The 24,539-nt window shown below is 40.4% G+C and overlaps 2 protein-coding genes across 3 annotated transcripts in view; one reads left to right on the forward strand and one right to left on the reverse strand.

Annotated features, from left to right (window-relative positions):
- The window catches only part of stab1 (stabilin 1), a 182,097-nt gene that overhangs the window by 144,399 nt on the left and 13,159 nt on the right, over nt 1-24,539 (reverse strand). For both annotated transcript variants that reach the window (XM_080891129.1, XM_080891128.1), the window contains exons 8-19: nt 23,822-24,009; nt 23,575-23,711; nt 20,800-20,927; nt 20,408-20,484; nt 19,744-19,866; nt 13,109-13,240; nt 12,870-12,941; nt 9,478-9,591; nt 9,167-9,220; nt 6,613-6,693; nt 6,336-6,494; nt 5,156-5,218 (exon numbers count right to left, since the gene is read on the reverse strand). In XM_080891129.1, the coding sequence (XP_080747255.1) occupies nt 5,156-5,218; nt 6,336-6,494; nt 6,613-6,693; nt 9,167-9,220; nt 9,478-9,591; nt 12,870-12,941; nt 13,109-13,240; nt 19,744-19,866; nt 20,408-20,484; nt 20,800-20,927; nt 23,575-23,711; nt 23,822-24,009 (1,328 nt within the window). The remainder of the gene's footprint in view (nt 1-5,155; nt 5,219-6,335; nt 6,495-6,612; nt 6,694-9,166; nt 9,221-9,477; nt 9,592-12,869; nt 12,942-13,108; nt 13,241-19,743; nt 19,867-20,407; nt 20,485-20,799; nt 20,928-23,574; nt 23,712-23,821; nt 24,010-24,539) is intronic.
- LOC308402359 (E3 ubiquitin-protein ligase TRIM35-like) lies at nt 14,627-17,634 on the forward strand. The gene is made up of 2 exons (XM_080891130.1): nt 14,627-14,679; nt 14,913-17,634. Exons 1-2 carry the CDS (start codon nt 14,631-14,633, stop codon nt 16,349-16,351), a joined length of 1,488 nt encoding a protein of 495 aa, XP_080747256.1. The 5' UTR covers nt 14,627-14,630; the 3' UTR covers nt 16,352-17,634.

The following is a 24,539-nucleotide window of genomic DNA, read 5'->3' on the forward strand; positions in this document are numbered from 1 at the left end:
TTCTCATCTAGAAAGCATCATGCAAAAGATTTTTCCAAGTGTCAAGAACTGCAATAATAAATCTTAAACAAATTCAAAGACTGCCACATAATAGGCAATAGGCCTGTGCTACAATAGGCCTGTGTAGCACAGGCCTATTGCTGGAACGCCAAGACAATTCTACTACAATGGGAAAAGCAAGACGCAAGTCACCAGAGCTCTTTGTGTTGCTCGTGCACGAGGGAGAGAACTCTAACGAGCGCCGTTCCTTCCGCTCAAACCCCAGTCACTCTCAGTTAGCTCCCCCGTAGCACTGCTCTTTATTGTGGTTACATATGGCGTTATTTTTGTGCCACTATTCTGAGCGCGCGCAAAAATTGGACAGGTGCAAGTGTTGCATTTTGAGGAGGAATTTATTTTGAGCGAAGAAAAGCTAAATTTGAGTGAACAAAATTCATTGCTGCGAGCAAAAATGTATTTTAGTGTTTGCTATTATCCATATACACACACAAAAGCAGCCCCTCTCGCTCAGTTTTTGCATTTGGGCTCGCTCGCAATGTGTTGCTTGCGCTCTCAATATTTCTGCCCGTGCGCGTTCAACTCTTTCTGTTCACCGTGCCACAAAACCAGCCAATCACAGACTTGGATGCAAAAAAATCTGATTGGCTGTTTTGGTCTCCAATCAGCTCCGAACCGGCAACCTTCCGATTACAAGACGAACTCCCAACTCTTGAGCCCCAACACAGAGTGGCGGAGTTTGAAATATTACTCTTTCTGGGTTACAAAATAAATTTTTAAGATATTTTCATGCGAGAATGGTGCTGTGTAAACTTCTAATATCTGCTCGATTCATCAAGACATCACATATTTGCATAAGTGCTCTAATGTTTTCGGAGATGCCCGTTACCCACCAGCTGACCGCGTAGCTGGACTGGCCATTGGGCGTACCAGGTATTTGCCCCGTGGGGCAATGATGATTTTTCACTTTTATGTTTGTTTGTTTGTTTTTGTAATGGTATAAACAATGAAAGGTGGTGGATTAGCCAATTGGTCATGATCAACTCTGGGCTGGACCAATTACAATACATCCGTATTGAGGGGAAAAGGAACGCGATTCATCCCGTACTTCAGCTAGAATGAAAAAAAGACACAAAGCTGGAGTTATTCTGTCTTTACGTTGCTGCACAGCTGCCTCTTCTTCTCTCATTCTCTCTCTCCCTCCCTCTCCCGTTTCTACTTCAATCATGAAACTGATCAATGATCAGTTGATCGTCTCCCTTGTTTGTTTATCGCCCACTTTGCGCCAGAAAGAGGAAACCAGCGGATGTTGCGCTAAACAACAGCAGCATGTTCAAGCTTGATAAGCTGTTGTTATAATTTATTTAATATTACTTTCTAGTATCAGCTGATGTTTGCTGGAGCCACAGCTGTAAAAGCTGCTGGTCATGATATCGGTTTGGTTATGTGGTGAGAGGGAAACATTAAGGTGATACAAATCATGCATATATACCAACAAGACAGTGTACATCACTGTCACAACAGCGTTTGTTTTAGTTCAAAGGCTTTATGGTTTTTCCTATAATACCTGGTGGTGTCAGTTCAGCCTTATATATTATGTTTAACCCGAGTGACCACCCGGTCAGCTGGTGGGTAACAGGCATCTCCGAAAACGTTAGAGCACTTATGCAAATATGTGATGTCTTGATGAATCGAGCAGATATTAGAAGTTTACACAGCACCATTCTCGCATGAAAATATCTTAAAAGTTTATTTTGTGACCCAGAAAGAGTGATATTTCAAACTCCATTTTTTGCACGCGATGTAACAACCCTTATTGTTTTATAGCACCACTAGGGGGGGAGTCTCCTAGGGGGTGTGTGAGTATAGCGTGGCAGCCATTACATGCTGCTCGTGTTCTGCTCTCAAGACAGACCTCACCATTGCAACGGCCTGGCAGCAGCGACTACCAATCCCTGCACATGTATGTACGGACAGTGTAGAGCCGTGGAGACCTGGCTTGTATGGTCTTATGTTGCTGACAAGGAATAAAGGTCTGTTGTTTAATTTAACTGACTGGCTTCGAGTTATCCGGCTAACCTCCACACCACATGCCCGCAGGACCTGCTAGCCGCTCCTTCCTCGGCAGACTGCTGTTACAGCAGCAATGAATTTTGTTCACTTAAATGTAGCTTTTCTTCGCTCAAAATAAATTTCTCCTCAAAACGCAACACTTGCACCTGCACGTTTTTTTTACGTGTGCTCAAAGTTTTTTTACGTGCACTCAGAATAGTGGCACAAAAATAATGCCATAGTTACATGAATATGTATAGATTCATTAACATATGACGTCTTACATAGGCATGCATGTGAACAAAGAGTACTGCCTGTGTGTGTGTGTAGGTATACGTGTGTGTGTGTGTGTGTGTGTGTGTGTGTAGGTATACGTGTGTGTGTGTGTGTGTGTGTGTGTGTGTGTGTGTAGGTATACGTGTGTGTGTGTGTGTGTGTGTGTGTGTGTGTGTGTGTGTGTGTGTGTGTGTGTGTGTGCGCACAAAATGTGACCCTTTGAAGACTCCCCAGACCTGCTGGTGCCAGGAGTCCAGCAGTCCACCTAAACAAAGGCTCTTATACTAAAACAGATACAGAGTAGGTGTCCTCCTATACCATAAATCAGTTAGAGAAGGTACGACCTCTCTCGTGACCTTAGGATGTGTGTGTATGCCAGAACACTCTGGAAGGCACACAGAGTCTTAGCAGATTGCTAAGGATCAGACATCCTATCAATATGCAATTGATTATATAACTCTAAGCATATATACATTTCTAAGCATAAATGACAATCCAACAATATAAACCTAACATTCAAAACAACTGCCAAGACACAAATTAATGACTTAGTCAAGTCAGGAAGTGTAGTCTCAAAAAAGATGATCACTTGGACCCTGCACAGGAATGGACTGTGAAGTTGCAGACTAAGAAAAACTCCACTCCTGCAGGAAAGACACCTTCAAACCAGCCTGAAGTATGCTAAGGACAACCTAGAGAAAAAGCATACATGCTGAAAGTGCGTCCTTTGATCAGATGAGATAAAATTAGGACTCTTTGGCCACAGAGATGCTGCTTATGTTTGGAGAAAGAAGGAACAGGCGTACAAAACAAAGAACACCATCCCCACAGTGAAACACAGTGGTGGGAGTGTTATGCTGGGGGGACACTTCAGAGTGTCTTGAACTGGGAATCTTGTCAAGGTGGAAGAAACCATGAAGAAAGAAGGATATGTGAAATCTCAAGCAGTCACGAGCAAAACTGGGTCTGGATCGTCGCTTACCTCCAGATGACCACAGTGAATGTTATTGACAAGCATTAACCCTTTAAGACCTACCATAGAACCAAGGCCGCTAGAGCTTACTTTATATTTTTACATGCTGTAGTGCCATTTTAGGGAGCATTTCAAGTTACTATACATCAATACAACTGTTATAGCCCAAATTTTAATAATATGTATGCATTAAGTCCATAGTAACAACATAAATTGAAAAAAAGTGCAATAAACTACAAAAAAATTGAAAATCATTTTTGGTTTTCTATACATATATTTCTACTTGGAGAAATTTAAGAGGTTTATCACTCAAAACTTTAAATACAAAAAAGTTGCAAAAAATAGTTTCCAACAATAGGATTTATTTTGAGTGTCTTCATAGTTTTATTTTTGAGATACAGCAATTTTTATATACTGCAGAAAAAACAAAAAACAATCTTATGATGCAAATTTGCAAAGAAAACAGCATGTGCATCAAAATAAACTATTTTCGGCAGTGCAATTTGAGTTCTAAGCATCACAGAAACTATTCAGAAAAGCATAAAGTCAAACATGACTTATAAAAACACCAGCTTCTAAGGGCTACAAGTAAAAAACTATATTTTCCGCGAAAATGACGTCACTTTCGGTTTCGGGCAGGTAATGGCGGACATGCCATCGTTCGCGCTGACATCAATTTCAATGTGGGAAGTGTTATGAACAGCTGATCAGATCGGCAAAGTATATTTCTGGAATATTATGTTTTTGTTCCTGCAAGCGCTTTTTATGCAGCTTTTGCAAAGCTATGTGTGGACAAGCTGATGGCATAAGATGTAAGTACAACTCCGGTTTCATATGCAAAAATAAAGATTATTGCGCTAGCTTACGTGGTTCCGGTTCTACAGGGATTTAAACATAGTTACGCAAAACGATAGGCTTTAAAGGGTTAAAGCCTTGACTTGAATCCACTGAAATCTGTGGGGGGTAACTGAAGCTCTATGCCAGAAGACCATCAAATCAAGAGGAGCTTGAGCGATTCACCAAAGAAGAATGAAACCAGCAACTGCAGACTGTTATTGAGCAAAAACAGATACAAAACTGACTACTAGCATTGGAGGGGGGTAATAACTTTCAACCTGGTAGTTTTTGTGAAATAATTTTTTCCTTGTGTGAAGTAAAATAATGTAAGCATCTAAAATAAAACTAGGATGTTTGGAAAAAGCTGCGTTAAAAATCCCTTGCTCTGTTTAATAGCACTTGAGTCATACTTAAAGTGGCTGTAGCTCAGGTGGCAGAGCAGGTCAGCCACTACTCAGAAGGTCGGTGGTTCGATCCCAGGCTGCCTCCTGGCTACATGCCAAATATCCTTGGGCAAGATACTAACCCCATGTTTGCCTACTGGTGGTGGTCAGAGGGCCCGCTAGCGCTGGCAGCCTCGCTCTGTCAGTGCGCCCCAGAGCAGCTGTGGCTACAAAGTAGCTTGCCATTGCCAGTGTGTGAATGTGTGTGTGAATGGGTGAATGACTGAATGTAGTGTAAAGCGTCACTGTTTTTGACACATCAAGCCAGATATGATGAACAAGAGGTGTCAATATGACACTTTTCACTGTAGATGATTAAATAACCAATGACTACAGGATGTGAGACACACCACAAAAAGACTGAGAACCACCACCTTAGACTTTATACAACCAGACTTCATTCTTTTAACAAGAGGAGTCACCCCTGCATGAGTCACCCCCTGCAGTAGACTAGGAAGAATGCAGGTTTAAGGCAGATAGATATCCGCTTTACTTTTCAGACCCCTGAAAGCTAGGGTTATCTTTGATGTAGAGTAATAACAATATATAAAGTAGAAGAGAACAGAATGCATTTTACCAGCTCGGTGCTGCCTTCTGGACACTGGGTCGCAGAGAGGTAACTGCAGTGAACACAAGGACCCTGAAAACACACAAAAATTAAACTTTAATTTTTGAGGGAGGTGGTAATACGTGTCATGATTGGATTTTTTTGTTGTTGCCTGTTGTTTTTTTTAATCCATTGATTCAAACACATAAACATGCACTAAAAGAGTTAATCCTGCTCTACTGAAAACGGCAAACCTGCTGAAAGAAAGGCTATGATTAGAGCTGGGAAATTAATAGGAAATGAATAAAAGCCCACATTTAGAAACTGTAATCAACATAATAAAAAACTCTCCTGAGAGGTGTGCAAACCTGGTGATTAACTACAATAAACGTCTTACTGCAAAGGTTTCTCCACCAAGCACTAAGTCATGTTTTGTTTGGGGATCAAATACTTACTCCAGTAAGTGACACAAAAATCTATTTATAGGTTTTATTTTATGTATTTTGTATGTCTTTTGGCTGATATACTGTCTCTCTCCAGCCTGAGACTGTTCATTTCTTTGAACTTGATCAAACTTACAAATTCAGCAGAGGATCGAATAACTTTTTCCCTCATTGTATATGTGTGTGCCTTCCTTTATTCAAGTGTGTAATCATGATTATTCTTTAACCAAAATTAAGGTCAAATGTTAATTGTGATTTTGGTTTGAGGTCATATCGCCCAGCTCTATGATATTTCCATTTCTACAGGAGATGACCTGCCATTAAAAATTTAATGTAAAGTATTATAAACAGACAAAAATGTCATTGAGAGAATCTTTTCAATTATGGCTTCATCTCCAAAAAACAGGCAAAAATGCTCTTCAAAGTCAGGACCATTGTTGTTTCTCCTTCATCGCAGTTTAAAAAACAATGACATGCAGCAGTAGTGACCCCAACTATTTCAGTTCTGATATTCATTTACATCTGCAAACTGTCAACCAGACTCAAGGCAAAAGGTTAGGAGTTACACTGTGTGAAAGAAAGAACCAATATAGAAAAACTGATGGATAGTGAAAGCGTTGCTGTAACACATGTGCTAACATCTTTAGAATCTACTGACACCCTTTTTAATTACCCCTCGCCCCCAGAACTAAACTGATTCAGACTGTGTGTGTGTGTGTGTGTGTGTGCGTGCGTGCGTGCGTGCGTGCGTGTGTGTCTTTTCTCACCACAGTGATCTTGCTGTCAACAACATCACAGCGGTGAGGCATGATGGGAAGGATGGAGGGCGGGTACAGCAGCCCGTCAATCATATGTATGATTCCATTGGATGCCACGATGTTGGTGCTCATCAAACGGATGCTCTTCTCACCCAATACGATCCCGCCCTGCAGGACAGAGAAGTAGAGGACAGCTAGTGTTTAAGTCATCTGCTAATGTGTGTCCTACATATGGTAAAAATTAAACTGTGACATGCATTTTTAAGTACCAATGAACTATACTTACGTCCTCAGATGCAGCGATTTTGACCATCTGATTTGCCATCGTCTGAATCCGAGAGAGTGTGCTCAGATCATCAACTGTCAGCTAGAGACAGAAAAAAATCATAACCGTGATTTTTCAACCGTGAACAAAGAATATCTAATGACGTTTATATTTTTAGTGCCCTGATCAGTAGTGTGGCTAAACTTGTGGTGCTTGAGGAATGGGTCAATAAATGTGAGGAGTTTACACTTTTAGAAGCAGAAATGTGATTAAAAAATATCTGAATAACTCATCTGATAAAATTAAAAGGTTACATGTCTGACTTTTCTTTATTTCCTTTCTATTTCCTTTCATTCTTATTCTGTTGCAGTGGTTGACGCTCATATTGAACATCCACCCATCCATTTTCTACCGCTTATTCAGAGTTCCCTCACCCAAGCCACTTCTTCCACCTGTTACCCGAATCCAAACTGGAAGCTGGTCCCACAGAAGAGGGGCCTGAAAGCTGCCTCCTATTCTATTTTTAAATACCCTGGGAATCACAAGCCCGCAGTCTGAGAGTGAAGAGGTCTAATGGGGTGATACGATACTACGAGGTCATTAAGATAAGATGGAGCCTGATTATTCAAGAACTTGTATGTGAGGAGCAGAATTTTGAATTTGATTCTACATTTAACAGGAAGCCAATGAAGAGAAGCCAATATAGGAGAAATACGCTCTCTCTCTGTCTAATCCCCGTCAGTACTCTTGCTGCAGCATTTTGAATCAACTGAAGGTTTTTCTGGGAATTTTTAGGACATCCCAATAATAACAAATGACAGTAGTCCAGCCTAGAAGCAATAAAGGCATAAGCTAGCTTTTCAGCATCACTCTGAGACATGATGTTTCTAATTTTGGAGATATTGCACAAAAGGGAGAAAGTAGTCCTATATATTTGTTTGCATTCAGGAAAATATCTTGGTCAAAAACAACTCCAAGATACCTCACAGATAATGGTAATGCCATCCAGAGTAAGCATCTGGCTAGATAGGCTACCGGATTTCTACAATTTTTTGGACTGTTGTTACGTTCCCCTAAAAGGGTCCAGGCGATTGGGGGGGGTAACAAAAAGTGTCCGGGTCAGGAAAAGGAGATAGAGGCAAAATGGTTAAATCAAAGAGTTTTATTAAAGTTTCTATTAAAACTAACTAAAAGAGACGGTCAAGCCGCTATCACCATTTAAAGAAACAAACAAAACTCAAACGTTAGTCAATAAAGTACAAAGTAAGTCAAAAAGAGTGCGGCTCACCAGCTGCAAACACGGACATGCAGCCCACTAGCTGAAAACCACAAAAACACAGCTCACTAGCTGCAAACACCGCAAAACACTCAGCTCACCAGCTGTAACCACACTAATGGCACTCTCGCCCAGAGCTCACCTTTCCCTGGGCTTAAATCTCCTTAATTACTGACGAGAGTCAGCTGCACAAAAGGGAAAGGTGGCACCTCAGGCAGAAGAGGTAGTGGGACACGTCCACACAGGCACCTTCAGGAGGAGGCCCTGCTAGGGCCGTAACACTGTATACAATAACCTCACTTTTATCTGATTTAGAAGCAGAAATTTTTAGGTCATCAAGGTCTTTATGTCTTTGAGAAATTTAAAGTTTAACTAATTGGTGTGTGTTATCTGGCTACAGTGATAGTCTAGAGTGTGTAGAAAGTGGTAGGTGGGTTTTGGAAGAACCCATTTGAGTCTAATAATAGATTAAATGCCATGTTGAGGCTGTCATTTTTAGTATCTACATGGATGATAAAATCACCCCCAATAATTATTTTATCTGAGCTGAGAACTGAGTCAGATAAACACTCTCAGAAATCAGACAGAAACTCTAATAAGGCCCAGGATGATAGATGATATCAAATAAAACAGGTTTTTGAGTTTTCCAGTTAGGTTGTACAAGGCTGAGAATCAGGCTTTCAAATTAATTAAAACTCTAAGTCTTTGGTTGATTAACAAGCTGGTGTGAAAAATTGCTGCCTGTTTTCTCAGCTGCTCGGACAATCTGCTGGGGGAGAGCTAACAGGGCCTATGCTTCCATATATTTAAGGAAATGAGTCTTTGTTACAAACAGACAGTATGAATGGAGGGACGTAGTCATTAACGATGTGTGCAACTAATTTAACAGACATTTAAGTGTTACTGCTCCAGAAATACTGGTCAATTACACCACACTGGCTTGACTGACACATTGTCAATCAGTGAGATTATCCTGGATAATCCTCCTTTCTGACTCTAATAATAAATATAATTTGCAAAATTAGCTTCATGTTTTTACTGATGTGACCTGAAAGTGTCACTGCCTGGTGGCCAATAAAAAAATGCATGTTTCTTGGTGGCACCAAGGCCCAGAACAAGATAAATAAGGACTATTTTGAACCGTGAGCAATGCAAAGCTAAGAATAAAAGTGTGGAGCTAAGTCTTTTTTCATCTGTGTTCGCCAATGGGTAAAAGGAAAAAAGAAAGGAAAAAGCAACAAGTGAAAGTGAAATAAATGACTCTGACAGAAGGATTGGGGAGTTAGGGTAAGAGCTCACCGCAGCCTGGGAAAACACGTGGTGTCTGAGGAGTTCCTGAAGTTTATATTTGGCCTGGGAAAAAAAATATATTAAAAGCACAATCTCTAATATGGAAGGAACCAAATGTGCTTTAGAAAATAACAAAACTGAACATATCTGGGTTACTTCAAGATGAATATTATCAGTAAGAATTAAGTTTGGGACAGAGTCACAAAGTCTTTGGTCTTCTTATTTGATTTGTTGATAATTAAAAAAACTCAGCATGTGTTATCTGCACTAATCATAAAGAGATGAAAAGTGTCATAAGAAGTGACTCCCTGAGGTCTTACATCATTCAGCATGTACAGGATGCTGCCATCTCGGGCTCGGTCCACAGCCTGGTTGGTGGGGACGAACACAGTGAGGGGTCCTGGCCCCCGCAACGGTGGCGGCGCCCCACAGTTCTGCAGAAAAACACATATCTGATTAACAAATGAGGATTTAGCACAGATTTCCTTTAAGCCTCAGTGCCAGACAGAATACAGAATTAAACACTTGCAAAGCCATGCCTCCCTGAGTTCAAGTCAGAGAAGTTTCATTTAAATTGTTATATAAATGTTTTGGGGGGGAAACCCTTGATTTCACACAAACAAAACAAGTTGTTTTTACAGGCATTTACCATCATTTTATGGAAATACAAAAATAGATGCTTGGAGATTCAAACTAAGAGGTGGGCTGATTTGAAACAAAAACCTTATTACAGTGGTTCAATATGCTTATGTTATAGAATATGTATGTGCATCATACAGCCCAAAAGTCTGAAGCTGAAAATGTCTAACTAAATGATCTGAATTCTCATCAGTTTATAGTCTGTGTAGAATACATTACATAATATAAATTGTAGTGCACTGCTCAATAGCCAGTGTTAGATATGCTACACATAAAAAAATTGATGTGTTATTTTAAAATTGCGTTTCTTAAAGTGGGGAAGCTGTGTAAACATAACAAATTTGAAAATAATTTAATCCACACATTTAAGGAGCGCACGGACAACATGTCAAATGATGAAATGATCTTTTTTTTTTTTACTTAAATGCGCCTTTAAATTAAGGAATCGCCAAAGTGCAATAAAAAAAATAGAATCTGGGGACTTCACAGAATCCTTTTTAGCGAGGTCATGCATTCTTCAGCAGGAATGCCAGACCAGATTCTGCAGGTAGTTACAGCATGGCTCTGTAATAAAAGACCTATCACTCACTTACACAATGATATCTGACACCTCATGAAATTAAAAATATCTTCCACAAAATGAGGAAAGCTTGAGGGAAGTTGACATTTACATCAAATGTGATGCTATGAGTTAAGCCAGAGCTGCTGGAGTAGAAGTTAAAAAAGAATGAAGCTGGTGGTATTAGGCTGCACTGTAAATTGGGTTTAAATGAAATTAAACCTCTTATAAACAGTGTCATAAGGACTTCCACTACTAATCTTTCTGTGACCTTGGTGTTTTTTTTAAAGAATGAGGAAAAGAAGTGTCATAACTGTGGTGTGGAGGACCTAATGTAAACAAAAAGAACAACCTGAAATGAACAAAAAAAACATAAAGAGATCATCTAAAACAAAAGCAAAAGGACCCTCTCCAAGTAAATGAAACACAGGACTATATAAACAGAAAACTGACTACTAATGAGAAATACCGTTTACAACAGGTGGAAGCAATCAAAGTCAAGGTCAAGGTCAGCTTTATTTATAAAGCACATCTCCAAACAGTCCATGCTGCACAAAGTGCTTAACAATGTAAAATGCCACTAAAATAAATAAAATGCAAAAACAATGATGCAGTAAAATATAGAAAAAACAAATAAGCAGATGAAATACATCATAAAAACAACTCAAACAACAATAACAACTAAGGGTGTTAAAACCAAAATGTTTAGGTCAAAGTGTGTTTAATGCCAGACCATAAAATTGTGTCTTCAGTAGCGATTTAAAATGTTCAAGTGTTTGTGCAGATCTTGATGCAGACTCATTCATCCAGGTAAGTAAATCTCTAAAAGTTGATTCTGTTCATCTGGACGTAGCATTTTGTGGGAGAAACGTTTCGTCACTCATCCGAGTGACTTCTTCAGTCTCAGCTGACTGCAGGTTTCTCCAATCTTATAAACAGTACATTTGCATAATGACCTCCCAGCCCACTGAAGGAACAATGGGCTGGGAGGTCAGTTTCTTCATCATAATTAAGCAAATTCTAATGACCATTGATCAACAACCACTGATCAAAGCCCACTGATCAATGGCCATGAGTACCATTCACAGAGAGTTGTGGAATGGCTGCAATCACAGCATTTTAAGATGTACCCTTAGGCCCCCTCCTCGATTCAGAGATGGTCTTTCTACAGTCAGCTGAGACTGAAGAAGTCACTTGGAAGAGTGACAAAACGTATCTCCCACTGAAAACGCTACGTCCAGGTGAACAGAATCAACTTTTGGAGATGTTTGTGCATATCTAATATTAAGAGGAAGACTATTCCAAAGCCTGTGACCTGCCACAGGTCTGAAGGCTCAGTGTGATTATTAATGAAGTTACCAAAAATGACAATGTATGTTTTGTTTTCGTTTAATTAAAATTTTTTAAAGACATCCACTATTTAGAGTCATCAAGACAGCGTAATAATAGCTGAAGTCAGTCTGACCCTGCTTTTAAAGGCAGATAGATCTGCAAGTCATCAGCAAAACAGTGAAATGAAAGATTGTAGCGTGAGAAAATAGACCCCAGTGGCAACATATACAGTGCAAACAAGGCAGGACCCAAAAGAGAGCCTTGAGGTACACTATAATTAAGAGGGGCTATTTATGTTGTCATAAAAAGTCCTTCCAGAAAGATAAACCAAAACCACTGGAGGGCAGACTCTTTTAGGCCAGCATGTGATTTCAGCCTTGATAGCAGGATATCATGGTATCAGCCGTGTCAAAGGCTGCTGTCCAACAACAAGAGTGCAGCAGGGCTGCCAGAGTCCAGAGTTAAACGAATGTCATTAAAAACCCTTAAAAGGGAATTAAGGGCAGAGAGGAAGGAAAAGAAAAAAATTCACACAGTGAAAAAAGAAACAAAAGCACTCTGAGAGTGCAGCTCACTAGTATTTACTTTAGGGTAGTATAATAATAATAATAATAATAATAATGGATACTTTATTGATCCCCATGGGGAAATTACTTGTTTTTCTCTGCATTTGACCCATTCACTCAGTGAAGCAGTGGGCAGCCCACTAAGCAGGCGCCCGGGGAGCAGTATGTAGGGACGGTACCTTGCTCAGGGGTACCTCAGGGTAGCCGTTAAGTGGATTCGAACCGCCGACCTTCCGATCATGGGGCGACCACTTTACCTACTGAGCTATCCCTAGTATGGCAGATGTTTACTTTAAATACATAAACAGCTCAAAGAAACACATCAAAAACTTGCAGACCATGTGTATACATGCTCACTCTGTTAATATTTCCACCCGGAAATCCAAAGAAATTAGAACTTATCCCCACAACAGGCATAAAATAAAACGATTTGGCATTAAATGTGGCACAATTGTGAATAAACTCCCAGCAAATCCAGTTTGTATGATACATTTAAGTGGTTTAAAATGTTTAAATTGTAAGTGTTATTTGTTTTATTGTAGTAAAACAATTTCAGCATGCGGTCAAATAAAGGAAGGAGACAAACGTGAGGGTGCATAGTCACACAAATACTTACATCAACCAAAGACAGGAAGCGGTTGTACTTGTCGTCCTTAGTCAGAATCTCTCCAACTGTCAAATCAGCAAACTTAACACAAGAAGAAGAAGACATTAAGTTTCATATTGTGCTGTACTGTAAAGGAAAAAAATAACTGCAGTGTTTTAATGTTTTTCACTCAGCTGTTGTTTAAGCTTTTTTCTGTTTCTTTTTTTGGTGTTTTCAGGGAGTTTTACATCATTTGTGTATTTACTTACCTGTTCATCACGAGGGGAGGAGTCGGTGGGTGTGATGGGCTGGTCTATGATGTGAATGATCCCATTGGATGCTGGCAGGTCTTGCTGGATGACAGAGTACAGTTTTCTGGGGTTGTCCAGCAAGATGAACCTCTAAAACAAGAGTAAGACAACCAAAAAAAAAGACTTTCTTTAAAGAACCTGTGCATGTTATGAAACAAGAATCAAGGTTCAAGCAGGTTTACATGGACTACACATTTATCCCTCAACAAACATACAACATCCCATATTTTTAAAAAGTTAACACTTTTTTCACAGCTTCATCTGTCATTGTAGCACAAAGGATGCTAAATGTAGCCAGCATAAAGCATTAAAAATACATTCTGGTAAACTGTTTCCACCAGTCACATCCTGTACACATTACAGGAAGCCTTTAAGATTGGTGCAACAATGACACAATTACTAGTATTGTTGGGGGGGGGGACATGACAACAGTGGTGGACAACATGACCGTTTTTGCAGCTAAAAATACATGTGTGCTCACTGTGAAACAAAGCTGGGAGAATGTGTGCAAAAAAGAAACCTATTGTAAGAATTAGCCCAATTATCTGGTGTTTCTTTTGTGTGTAAAGCTTCATACTGCAACGGCAGTGAAAATGAGGCTGTACAGCCTGAACACAGGTGGAGTGAAAGAAACACTGTTCTAGACTTGACAGCTGCAACTCTTTACTGCTGTAATCAGAAAGAAACCCTTTGCAGGTTAAAAGCCAATGAGATCCCATTATCAGATCACTGGCTCAACAGACTTAAACACTGAGAAAATTAGTCTGTTCACCTGCGTCTATCCACTTCTGTCTGGAGTTACAAAGATGCTTAATAAAGAAAAATTGACAAGATAAACTGGTAGCTTAGTTTGTCAATCTTTAAATTGACAGATTTATTGTGTATGTTGCTTCAGACTGATAGCGGCCCACTCATAAACAAGAGTCCAGTAAAGCTTTGACCTGTGGATCTAGGGGGCCTGTGATGGGGGAAAAAACAGGCGTGAGTACTGTTAAAGCACTTTGTAAATTGGAGGAAATCGATTCTCAAGGTTTAGTGTTTTTTCCCAGAGTTACAGATGTAAAAATGAGCGACTCTAACCTTGCATCATTATAAATTGAATGAATGAAGGAATGAGACCTTTACTTGACTCTTAGGATACTTTGTGCACCTTTAAGAGCATTGCAACCTTTGGCACACTTTCCAAGGACAGACAGCCCAGACGTGCAGATAAAGCAGGAGCCCTGAGCTCTTCTGTATCTGACTGCCAGAGATAAGTGCTCGTGTTATATGCTGCAGAACTGGTGATCTGTGACAGAACTGTCTCTGAATCTATTTTGTGACTCCTGACTAGTTATCATTTAATTCACCATGTTAACGATCTGTTCTGATACCATACATGAAATACTGTTGAGCAAACATACAACTAGTGTTATAGACACGCATGACATGTCTTGAGAAAGCTCCGCCCACTGTGTGAAGCCATGCAGTCAAGCAGGAAATGCAGCTTATTGTTTTTGTCTTCCTGAAAGGAGAAACAGAGACAGACGGTAAGGATTCTAATCACACCGTAAAATATCACTTCCAACTAATGAAGACAGCTCCGTGAGGGAACACTGTGAACACTGGGATAACTGGAAAATAGGAATACTTGCAATTCCTGTCAACTGCTGCAGTTTGCTCTGCTTTATGATCTGAAAGAGCTGCGACAGAAAGTGAAAGCAACTGTCAGAGAATCTTCCGGACTGACTGACTTCACTTTTATTTTTTGCTGTGTTTTCAGCTTCATTCACAGGCAAAATGTCGCTCAGATCAGAAGAGGATTTCTTATGTCCTGTCTGCCATGAAGTCTTCACAGACCCTGTTGTTCTGTCATGCAGCCACAGCTTCTGCAAAGACTGCCTCCAAAAATGGTGGAGGGGGAAGAAAACATGCGATTGTCCGTGCTGCAAGAGAAGATCCTCAAAGAGTGATCCCCCTCGTAATTTGGCATTAAAGAACCTGTGCGAGGCCTTTTTAGCGGAGAGAGGCGAGAGAGGCGAGAGAGGCCGAAGAGTTTCAGAAGGGTCCGAGTCACTCTGCAGTCTGCACTCTGAGAAATTCAAAATCTTCTGTCTGGACCACCAGCAGCCAATATGTGTGATCTGTCGAGACTCGAAAATGCATAGCAACCACAGATTCAGACCCATCGATGAGGCTGCACAGGATCTTAAAGAGGAGCTCCAGAAATCCCTGAAGCCCTTAAAGGAGAAACTGCAGGTCTTTGAAGATGTTAAAGGAAGCTATGATCAAATAGTGAAACACATCAAAGTCCAAGCCCAAAGCACAGAGAGGGAGATTAAGGAGCAGTTTAAGAATCTTCACCAGTTTTTGCACGATGAAGAGAAGGTGAGGATTGCTAACCTGAAGGAGGATGAGGTGCAGAAGTCTAAGATAATGAAGGAGAAGGTTGAGAGTCTGAGCAGAGAAATAGCAGCTCTTTCTAGCACAATCAGAGCCACAGAGAGGGAGCTCAAAGCTGAAGACATCTCATTCCTGCAAAACTACAAGGCTGCAGTTAAAAAAGCCCAGCAGCACCCCCTGCTGCAAGATCCAGAGCTGGCTTCAGGAGTGCTCATAGATGTGGCCAAACACCTGGGCAACCTGACCTTCAACGTCTGGAACAAAATGAAAGAGAAGGTCTTCTACAGTCCTGTGATTCTTGATCCAAACACTGCCGACCCAGAACTTGTTGTATTCGATAATCTGAGCAGCGTGAAATCAGGAGAGCGGAAACCACTTCCCAAAAACCCGGAGAGAACCAAGTTCTCCTGCTCTGTTCTCGGCTCTAAAGGCTTCAACTCAGGGACACATGAGTGGGATGTTGATGTTGGAAACAACAAGGACTGGGAACTGGGCATGTTGAGCGAGTACTCCCAGGTCAGTGGGCGTCTTCAGTCAGGACTGTGGAGAATTTTGTTCTCTAATGGTAAATTCTCAGCATTTTCATCACCAGACACTGAGAAGGATCTACCAGTGAAGAAGGAAGTGCGGAGGATCAGAGTCCATCTGGACTTTGACAGAGGAAAGTTGTCGTTCTCTGATCTCGACACTAATGCCCACATGCACACCTTCACACACAGCTTCTCTGACACCCTGTTTCCTTACATTTACACTGAGAATCCTCAGCCAGTGAAGATTTTACCAGTGAAGGTCACTGTGACAGTGGAAAAGAACACTTAGAGTGATGCATATCATCATAAAGTTGGGAAATATGACAAAACTGTGAGACAAAATTTGTTAATTGTTTAGGAACGTAGAGCAACTTTAATATTAACGGCGCAAATATTAGACAAGTGTACAAGCTGGTGAATATAAAAGACTGCTGCAATGGTGATGAAGTACTCTCATATATTTATTGGTTTTATTTGTACCTCAATATACATAAAATCAAAAGCTACTCGATAGTCTACAATGGAACATTTAGGTCAGGATTTATGGTTGTTTTGTAGAAATATGGTCTCATTTCTATTTCGCCTAAGTTGCCCTGTTATAGTTCGTTGTTCATTAGATTCCCCTTTTGTCTTCAACCCTGTGTCTCATGTTTACGTCTTTCAGTGTTTCCTGTTTTATTTTGAAGAGTCAGCTGTCTCCATGTTCAATGTGTTTTGTTTTACTTCCCCTGTGGTGTCATTATGTTCCTTTGTGTCAGCTGTTTCCCCACTTCCCTCATTAGCCTCCATTCAGTCTTTGTCGGGTTGTCTGTGTTACTTTCACGATGTCATGTCACGCCAAGGTATTTCATGATTCAGCTCAGGTCATGCTCACGTTCCATGTTCCTGTTTTTTTCCTCGCTTTTTGCATGCTCCTGCCCTGAATCGTGTTCATGTCTTTCGTTGCAGTTGTCGTAGTTTAGTTTCTTCCAGTTTAGGTTTTAGTTTAGTTTTCGTTCCTGTTCACTTTACCGCAGGCTTGGCCAACTCCAGGCCTCGAGGGCCGGTGTCCCTCAGGTTTTAGATGTCATCCTGGGTCTGCACACCTGAATCAAATGATTAGTTCATAACCAGGCCTCTGGAGAGCATGTTGAGGAGGTCATTTAGCCATTTAAATCAGCTGTCTTGGATCAAGGACACATCTAAAACCTGTAGGACACCAGCCCTTAAGGCCTGGGTTTGGACACCGCTGCTTTTCTGTGTTTTTTGTACTCATGTACATGTTACTCATGCTCGCTTTTTTATTATTCGAGTTACCTTTTTACGCTCCATTTTTTGATCTGCATTTGGGTCCAGTATTCACTCTACACCAGGGGTAGGCAACTCCAGGCCTCGAGTGCCGGTGTCCTGGAGGTTTTAGATGCGTCCATGATCCATCACAGCTGATTTAAAGGGCTAAATGACTCCTCAGCATGTCTTGAAGTTCTCCAGAAGCCTGGTAATGAACTAATCATTTGATTCAGGTGTGTTAACCCAGGGTAGGATCTAAAACCTGCAGGACACCGGCACTCGAGGCCTGGAGTTGCCTACCCCTGCTCTACACACTGTCACCTCCCGCTGCCTGTGACAGAAACGTGTGGGGTATTTTTCTGGCTACTTCATGAACAAGAATGTCTAAGATGCTTGAGTATATGAAATACAGTCCTCAAAATAATGTTTCACAATGCTCGTGACTTCACTTTGGCCTTGGGAAAGAAACTTAAAATGTGAAGGGAAAACCCTGAGTTACAGCGTTACACAATGCTTTTATTTTTAAATTCACAATGTTTTTAAATGTTTGTGTTTAAATCCACAACCTTGCTGTCACTTCACAGCAAGGTTTCTGGGTTTGAACCAGCTGGTTGGTTGAGAACTTTCTATGTGGAGTTGTCATGTTCTCGTTTCCCTGTGTGGGTTTTCTCTTTGTGCCCAGCCAGCCCAAAGACATGCTCATGAGATTAACCTTTTAAATTTGTCTGAGGTGTGTGGGAGTGTGTGTTTGTCTGCTTCATAAGTACTAGAACACAGAAGACAGAACTTCTGGTTCTGTAGTGCTCTCTGGACAGCAAATATTTATTTCTGCCTTATAAATGTTCATCTAATTTATGGAACCATTAATGTTGTCTTCACAACAGTCTCATGGAAACGGGTCATGGTAACCAGTCTGCTGTTCTTGTAACCACATAATCTGTTTATATAGTTATTTAACACCATTACTCAGACGTTGAATAATTAAGAGACACAAAATGAGAGAATTATTGGAAAAAAAGAACGTGTCACATAATTCTGAAGATAATATCCTTATACATCTCACCTAACATAATTTCTGTCAAATAATTTCTGCTGTGATTTAATGATGTGTTACTTAACAGACTGTTTGGTTTGATTTAACAAGACGTTTAATAATGAAAAAAATCTAATAAACTGTGTGGGTTGTGATTTGAAGATATATGAATTGTATATAACTGAGTGTAATGGACACACTCAGTTGGTAAATAAAACTAATTTCATTCAATAACCAGTCTCCATCACCAGCGAGTTATGCCAGCATGTTACGATAGAGAATTGTTGAGGCGGCGGGTGACAGAAGACGATGATGATAACACTGTTAGAAGTGCTGATTTTAAACACAATGGTGTGTGATGGTTTTGTAGATACTATCACACTATCTTGAGTCTGTGTGATGAAAACCGCTGATAGAGGTAGTGAAGAGTTGCATCACTTAAATGTTTGTGTAATATTAACCACATGGATGCAAACAAAACTAATGCAAGGGGAAATGATTTTCTGTAGCATGCACTTTGCTTTGTTCCAGTTCTTTGTCATATTGCTTTTTCTAATTGTGGCAAGAATAAAAATCATGCTGAAAGAACTTTTTTGTTTCTGGTGTATCCTTGTAACCAACTTTAACTTACTAATGTAGACTGGACATTGGCAGTCTGGTGGTTGTGCTGTGTCCCAGAGAAGAGAGCCGGGGGCTCTTATGTGTGAAATCTGCATTAAACTTCAGTTAAATAAAGAATATGCTGGGCTCCTGTCTTGACCCATGAAAGAGATTCTTAATAGTTTCACTTTGTAGTTGAAGTGAAAATCACACCTACTTCAAATCACTGGAATTGTGTGTCAAAGTCTGTACTCCTGCTTAGTTATATTATACGGACAGAAATTTGAGCACTGCAACATCACTCCACTTGTCCCAATTTAAAGAAAAAATCTCATTAATGGATATAAAATAGTTTCAACAGAAAATCTGCAGGACTTTAATGTCTATGTGATTATGAGAGCAACAGAAAAAAACAGAAAAACTTAATTTGGGTGCATTTTGGGTAAACTTTCAAAGGTCACATCACCAGGTGATGTCAAACCTTCAAAAATAATTTTCTGATACAGTGTGGGTTTGTGTAAGGTGGGAGGCAATGATTGATTTTTAGGAAAAAGTCTTGTCGTGACTGTTGAGTTTCCAGACAACAGCACGCTGGACCTGAACTAAAAGCTCCAGGAAATTTTGACCTTATGCTTGTGAATAACAGTGGCTGCTTCCTTGGCTTTGACAAATGTCTCCACCAAAAATAATTTCCAAAGGCAAGAACCAGGCTTACACCTTTCATTTTTTCTTTACTATCTAGCTTGAACAGCAGCTGGAGTCTGGAGAAGCAGTGTTACCTTGTTTTCTTTGGTCCTCAGCTTGGATCCTCCGTACAGGTTGAAGTCTCGACCAGTCAGATCCCTGTAGAGGTACTGACCCAGGATCAGGTGGTTTTTACATACTGTCTCCTGATTTAAGTCCTGCAGAGATATTTTGGTTTAGAAGACCAGGTTTTTGTATTTATCGATCAGTTAGTTTCTAATTATTAGGTATGCTAGATGTAATTTGAGATCATGTGAGTCTGTGAGCAGCCTCTGAGTGAGTCTCAGAAGGGGAGCCTGATAGATGAAGGCTCTACCTCCCATTCTACTTTTGGAAACTCAACAACAAGTAAGCCCGCAGTCTCAGAGAAAAGTGCTCTACTGGGATAATATGGTACTGAGGTCCTTAATATATGAAAGGGCCTGATAATTTGTAACTGTGTGTGAGGAAAAGGATTTATACTGCATTTATCACTGAGTCAATGAAGAGATGCTAACATGGCAGAAATTTAATCTCTTCTTAGAAGTAATAAATGCATGAACTATTTTTTTTCCTAATTTTGCACAGATCTAAGAAGGCAGCACCAGAGATTTGTTTAAGTTGCGGATTAAGCTTTTCAAATCTATGGCTTCATCCCTCAGGAGCTTCCTGTGCTGGAGGAGATCATTAAAATAAAATTCAGACAAGCAGGTGACCTACAGGCAGAGGTGATTTCAGCAGGGGAATGAAAGCTGTGAAGGGTCCGTTATGATTCAGCAGACGTGGACAGCCTGCCTCTGAAACACACACACACACACACACCCCAAAGGTCAAAGGAAAGGTGCGGTAAAAGAATAGCAACACCAAAGAACGTACAAAAAACAGCATGTCTCATATAAATTACCTTGCAGGATAATCGGGACACAGACTCATGTTTTTATTATTTTTAAAAAAAGCTGATATCACCACCACGCCTCACTTTAAGTCATATCCTGTCAGTTAGCTTGAAACACTCTGAGGTGATGATCTCTTGTTTTAACAGGAAACCCCGCCATAGTTCAATAAAGTACTGCGGGTATTTCTCAGAGCGTATTTTTGCTGGTTAGTTTTACCAAACATGGAAATGGCTCCAGTAAAGTTTCCTCTCCAGCTGCCGCTCCGGTCCAGCTCCATGGCGCGCTCCATCAGGTTACCATAACAACGCCGACCATCACTGATCTGATCCACTTCACAAACACATCTGAGAGAAGGGGGCAGGAAGAGAGCGCCACTTTAGCCAACTGACGCAACTGACACTGTGACCTGACCTATCTGATCTTTCCAGGTTTTCCCATCGTTACTTTTAGGAAGCGAATCATTCTCAGTGAAAGTAACGCTCCAGTTTAAAATCACATCTAATCAAGTTCAGCACACATGATCGAGATGCTTTGTGTTTGCCCATTTGACGGATTTTAACTCAAGACTCAAAGCAGTGTTTCGGACAGCTTTATCTTTATCTTTATATAAACACGGACCTACTAAATTTGTATTTCTTTTGTCTTTATGTTAAATATTCATATTAAACATAACCACAATTTCAAATAAAGAGGTCAGTGTGTAGACAAGTAATCCTTATCAGCTAAATGTTCAGTTTCAGGTTGTTTTTTTCTGAGAGGGTTTTGGTCATTTATTTGGTCATCTCAGGCACACACCTCCGGCTCAGCGCAGAAGCCCAGCGCACTTGTTGTTTAAACTAGAGATGGCACGATACCACTTTTTTATGTCCGATACCGATACTGATATCATAAATTTGGATATCTGCCGATACCGATATGAATCCGATATAGTGTGTTTTAATCAATAAAACTGTTTTTTTTATATCTTGCTGCATTTTGTATAAGTTCATACTCAAGTTTAAATAAACAACAACACAAAAGCTATTCTGTTATACCTGTATGTAAAAAATACACTGCGCCCAAAATATTTCATAGTTCAGCAAAACTGATCAATCTAATAAACTTAAACCTACTCCATTCTTCCTATTCTGGTATTTTAAAGTGTACTTAGCAGAAATATTAAGCAACCTAACTAATAGGGTTGCAAATTCCCAGCAAAAAAAAAATAGGGAACCACCCCCCACCTCATGATTCTTAATCGACGTAATCAACTTTAATTTGATGCAGGTTGGAAAAAAATTGCACAGAAATAAATTATTTTTCAAGAATAATTAAATAGATTCAACATCTTTCTTCAACAGAACTGCAGACTATAAATAAATAAATTCTAACAACAGCTTATCAAGGTTAAACCTGCTGCTGTTGTTCACCCGCTAATTTCCTCTTTCTGGCGCAAAGTAGGCCAAAAACAAAGAAGAGAGACGGACTCGCGACAGAAAAGCCGATCAGCTGATCACTAAGCAATTTCACAACTGAAGTACCAGCAGGAGAGGGAGGGAGAGAGAAGAGGCAGTCGCTCCATATATCGGTTGTTAAGCTTAACGTGGGAATGCTTTACAAACGTTCAAAGATGAACTTACACACTTGCTTTACTTCTCTCTGGGATCACTTCCTCGGAGATGAAATGCCGGTTTGGTAGCGAGGCCACAAACACACAGCCGCTCTATCAGGTGAGCACACTGCTCCAACGTGCTACTCGTTATGGGCCGAGTTACGCCATGTCGCAAGTTTTGTGAGGTGCTTTTTTGATATTTAATGGATCGGATTACATTTTTTATTTCTCTCCGATATCCGATCCAGTAATTTACGTCAGACCGATACCGATACGTAATATCGGATCGGTCCATCTCTAGTTTAAACTTTGTGTTTCTTAGGGGCAGCCAGCCAGAAAGAAGATGGCATGAAGGCAGAGAAGTCAGGAAAGCAAAGTTTAACTCTAACATAAAACAATGGGTCCATGCCTCATCCTCACAGTGAGGATTACAGTTTATTAATTTAACACTGTTACGGGATCTTAACTCAGTAGTAGCAGACATCTGAAGCCGAGGTACTAGTGTTATATGGTAACTGGAAAAGTTGGATTTGAACATGTCTTGACTGGCTTCAATCTCTGGTCTAAGCTTAACGTGGCTTAGACCAGAGTCTAAGACCACGACTCACAGACCAGGACTGGTCTGTGAGTCGTTTGTTACCGGGCCGCAAGAGTCGAGGTTCGGTGTGAAATTTATGGTTTTCAGGGTTTTTATTGTTAACTCGGTTTCCCTGAGTCTTTTCCCATGTTGTAGTTGTGTGTCTTATTTTGAAAGAAATATTTACGCTTACCATAGCGACCAGAGAGCATTAAAGGGGAGAGAGGAGGATGTTACTCTCAATGTTATTGGCACATTTCAGGAGGACACTGCTAATTAAGTTACACAAATACATAGTGAATTTCCGTTTATTATCATATTTACCAAATAGCACAGTTTTTGTCTTGGTCGTATGATTTTCTTTTGTTATATTTATCCTTGACACCCTAAAGCCTGGTCCGTGAAAATATTGTCTGACATTAAACCGGTCTGTGGTGCAAAAAAAGGTTGGGGACCGAAATCCAAAATTCTGCCACACCACTTTAGGATCCTGACAGTAACAGACCAGCTTGTATCGACTGTGGTGTCATTACATCTGGCACGATCTACAAATCTCCCAGATGTATTACATAAATATTTAGACTGTGTTATTTTTTTTCTGCCTAAAATTGTGTTACAGGACTTATGCGTTGGGATAACTTTGTTATTCTACTTTCATCATGGAGTGAAATGGATCTTTTTCTGGTTGGTGTTCTGGTTTTAGTCACAACAAAGTCAAAAGGAGCCGATTCTTCTGGCTGTGGTCACATTTTAGACTGGGCTCTACATTTTTGGTCCTCCTCCCAGTTGTAGATAATGGTAGAGAAAAGTTTGTGTGTCTGACCTGGGTTCGCCATTCAGTTCAGTCTGACAGCGAGCTGTGGGGTCACAGGTGTCCACCGAGCAGGCGGAGACGAGCTGACAGCCAGACTCAGGGCTGCCACCTATAGGCGACATGCCGGACATACATGCACAGCTGGACTGAGAGCCAGAGAGAGAAAGAGATGGAGAGAGAGAGAGAGAGGAGTTAAACAAAATGTCAGGATTTTGTTGCAAACAGCTTTTTCCTGACTCTTGGCAGGTCTCCTCACCTTGTTGGCTCCTTTGAAGACACAAACTGTGGAGTTCAAGGGACAGCCCCCGTTGTTATCTAAGCAAGGGTTCTGAGGTATACAGATTTTGCCATCGCCCAGGTAGCCGGGCTTACATGCGCAGCTGACCTTTAACCCCCGAGAGGAGCACTGGGCATTAACGTCACAATCCCTCTGTGAACAAACACCTGAGCAGAAAACGAATAAATAACCTTCAGATTAAATTCATAATGTTATCTGGGTCACTCCATTTAAACAATCAGTGCACTCCCCCCACCTGACCCCCTCAGAATGAGCTGGGGCTTTTGTGCAATACCTTCAGTATATGTAATTATTCCATGAGAAATTACATTTTGTATGAGTGAATGTGTGAGTCAACATTTTGTGCTTTTTAAGTCTTAAGTCTATTTTTTAGCATTTTTTGAGTCCTATTAACATCTTAAACATGGGCGATAGCCACGTGTTGACAGTCAATTTTGCACACACTTCAAGTCGCACACACTTCAATTTTCAGAAGTTTTAATTTCTGTAAATGACTTTGAATATCAATGTCATGTGAAATATCATAGTTTCAACAGTAAGACTGCGGCAGTAGCAGAAACGAGCACTGGCAACCCAGATGTTTGATCTGATTTTTGGTTAAAACAGCAGAAAGTCCATTTTGGGTTAAGTTTACAAGATCCTATCATGTGAGATGGGTGGTCGGTCAAAACAAATT

Source organism: Rhamphochromis sp. 'chilingali' (assembly GCF_963969265.1).
Source record: "Rhamphochromis sp. 'chilingali' genome assembly, chromosome: 9".
Lineage (NCBI taxonomy): Eukaryota > Metazoa > Chordata > Actinopteri > Cichliformes > Cichlidae > Rhamphochromis > Rhamphochromis sp. 'chilingali'.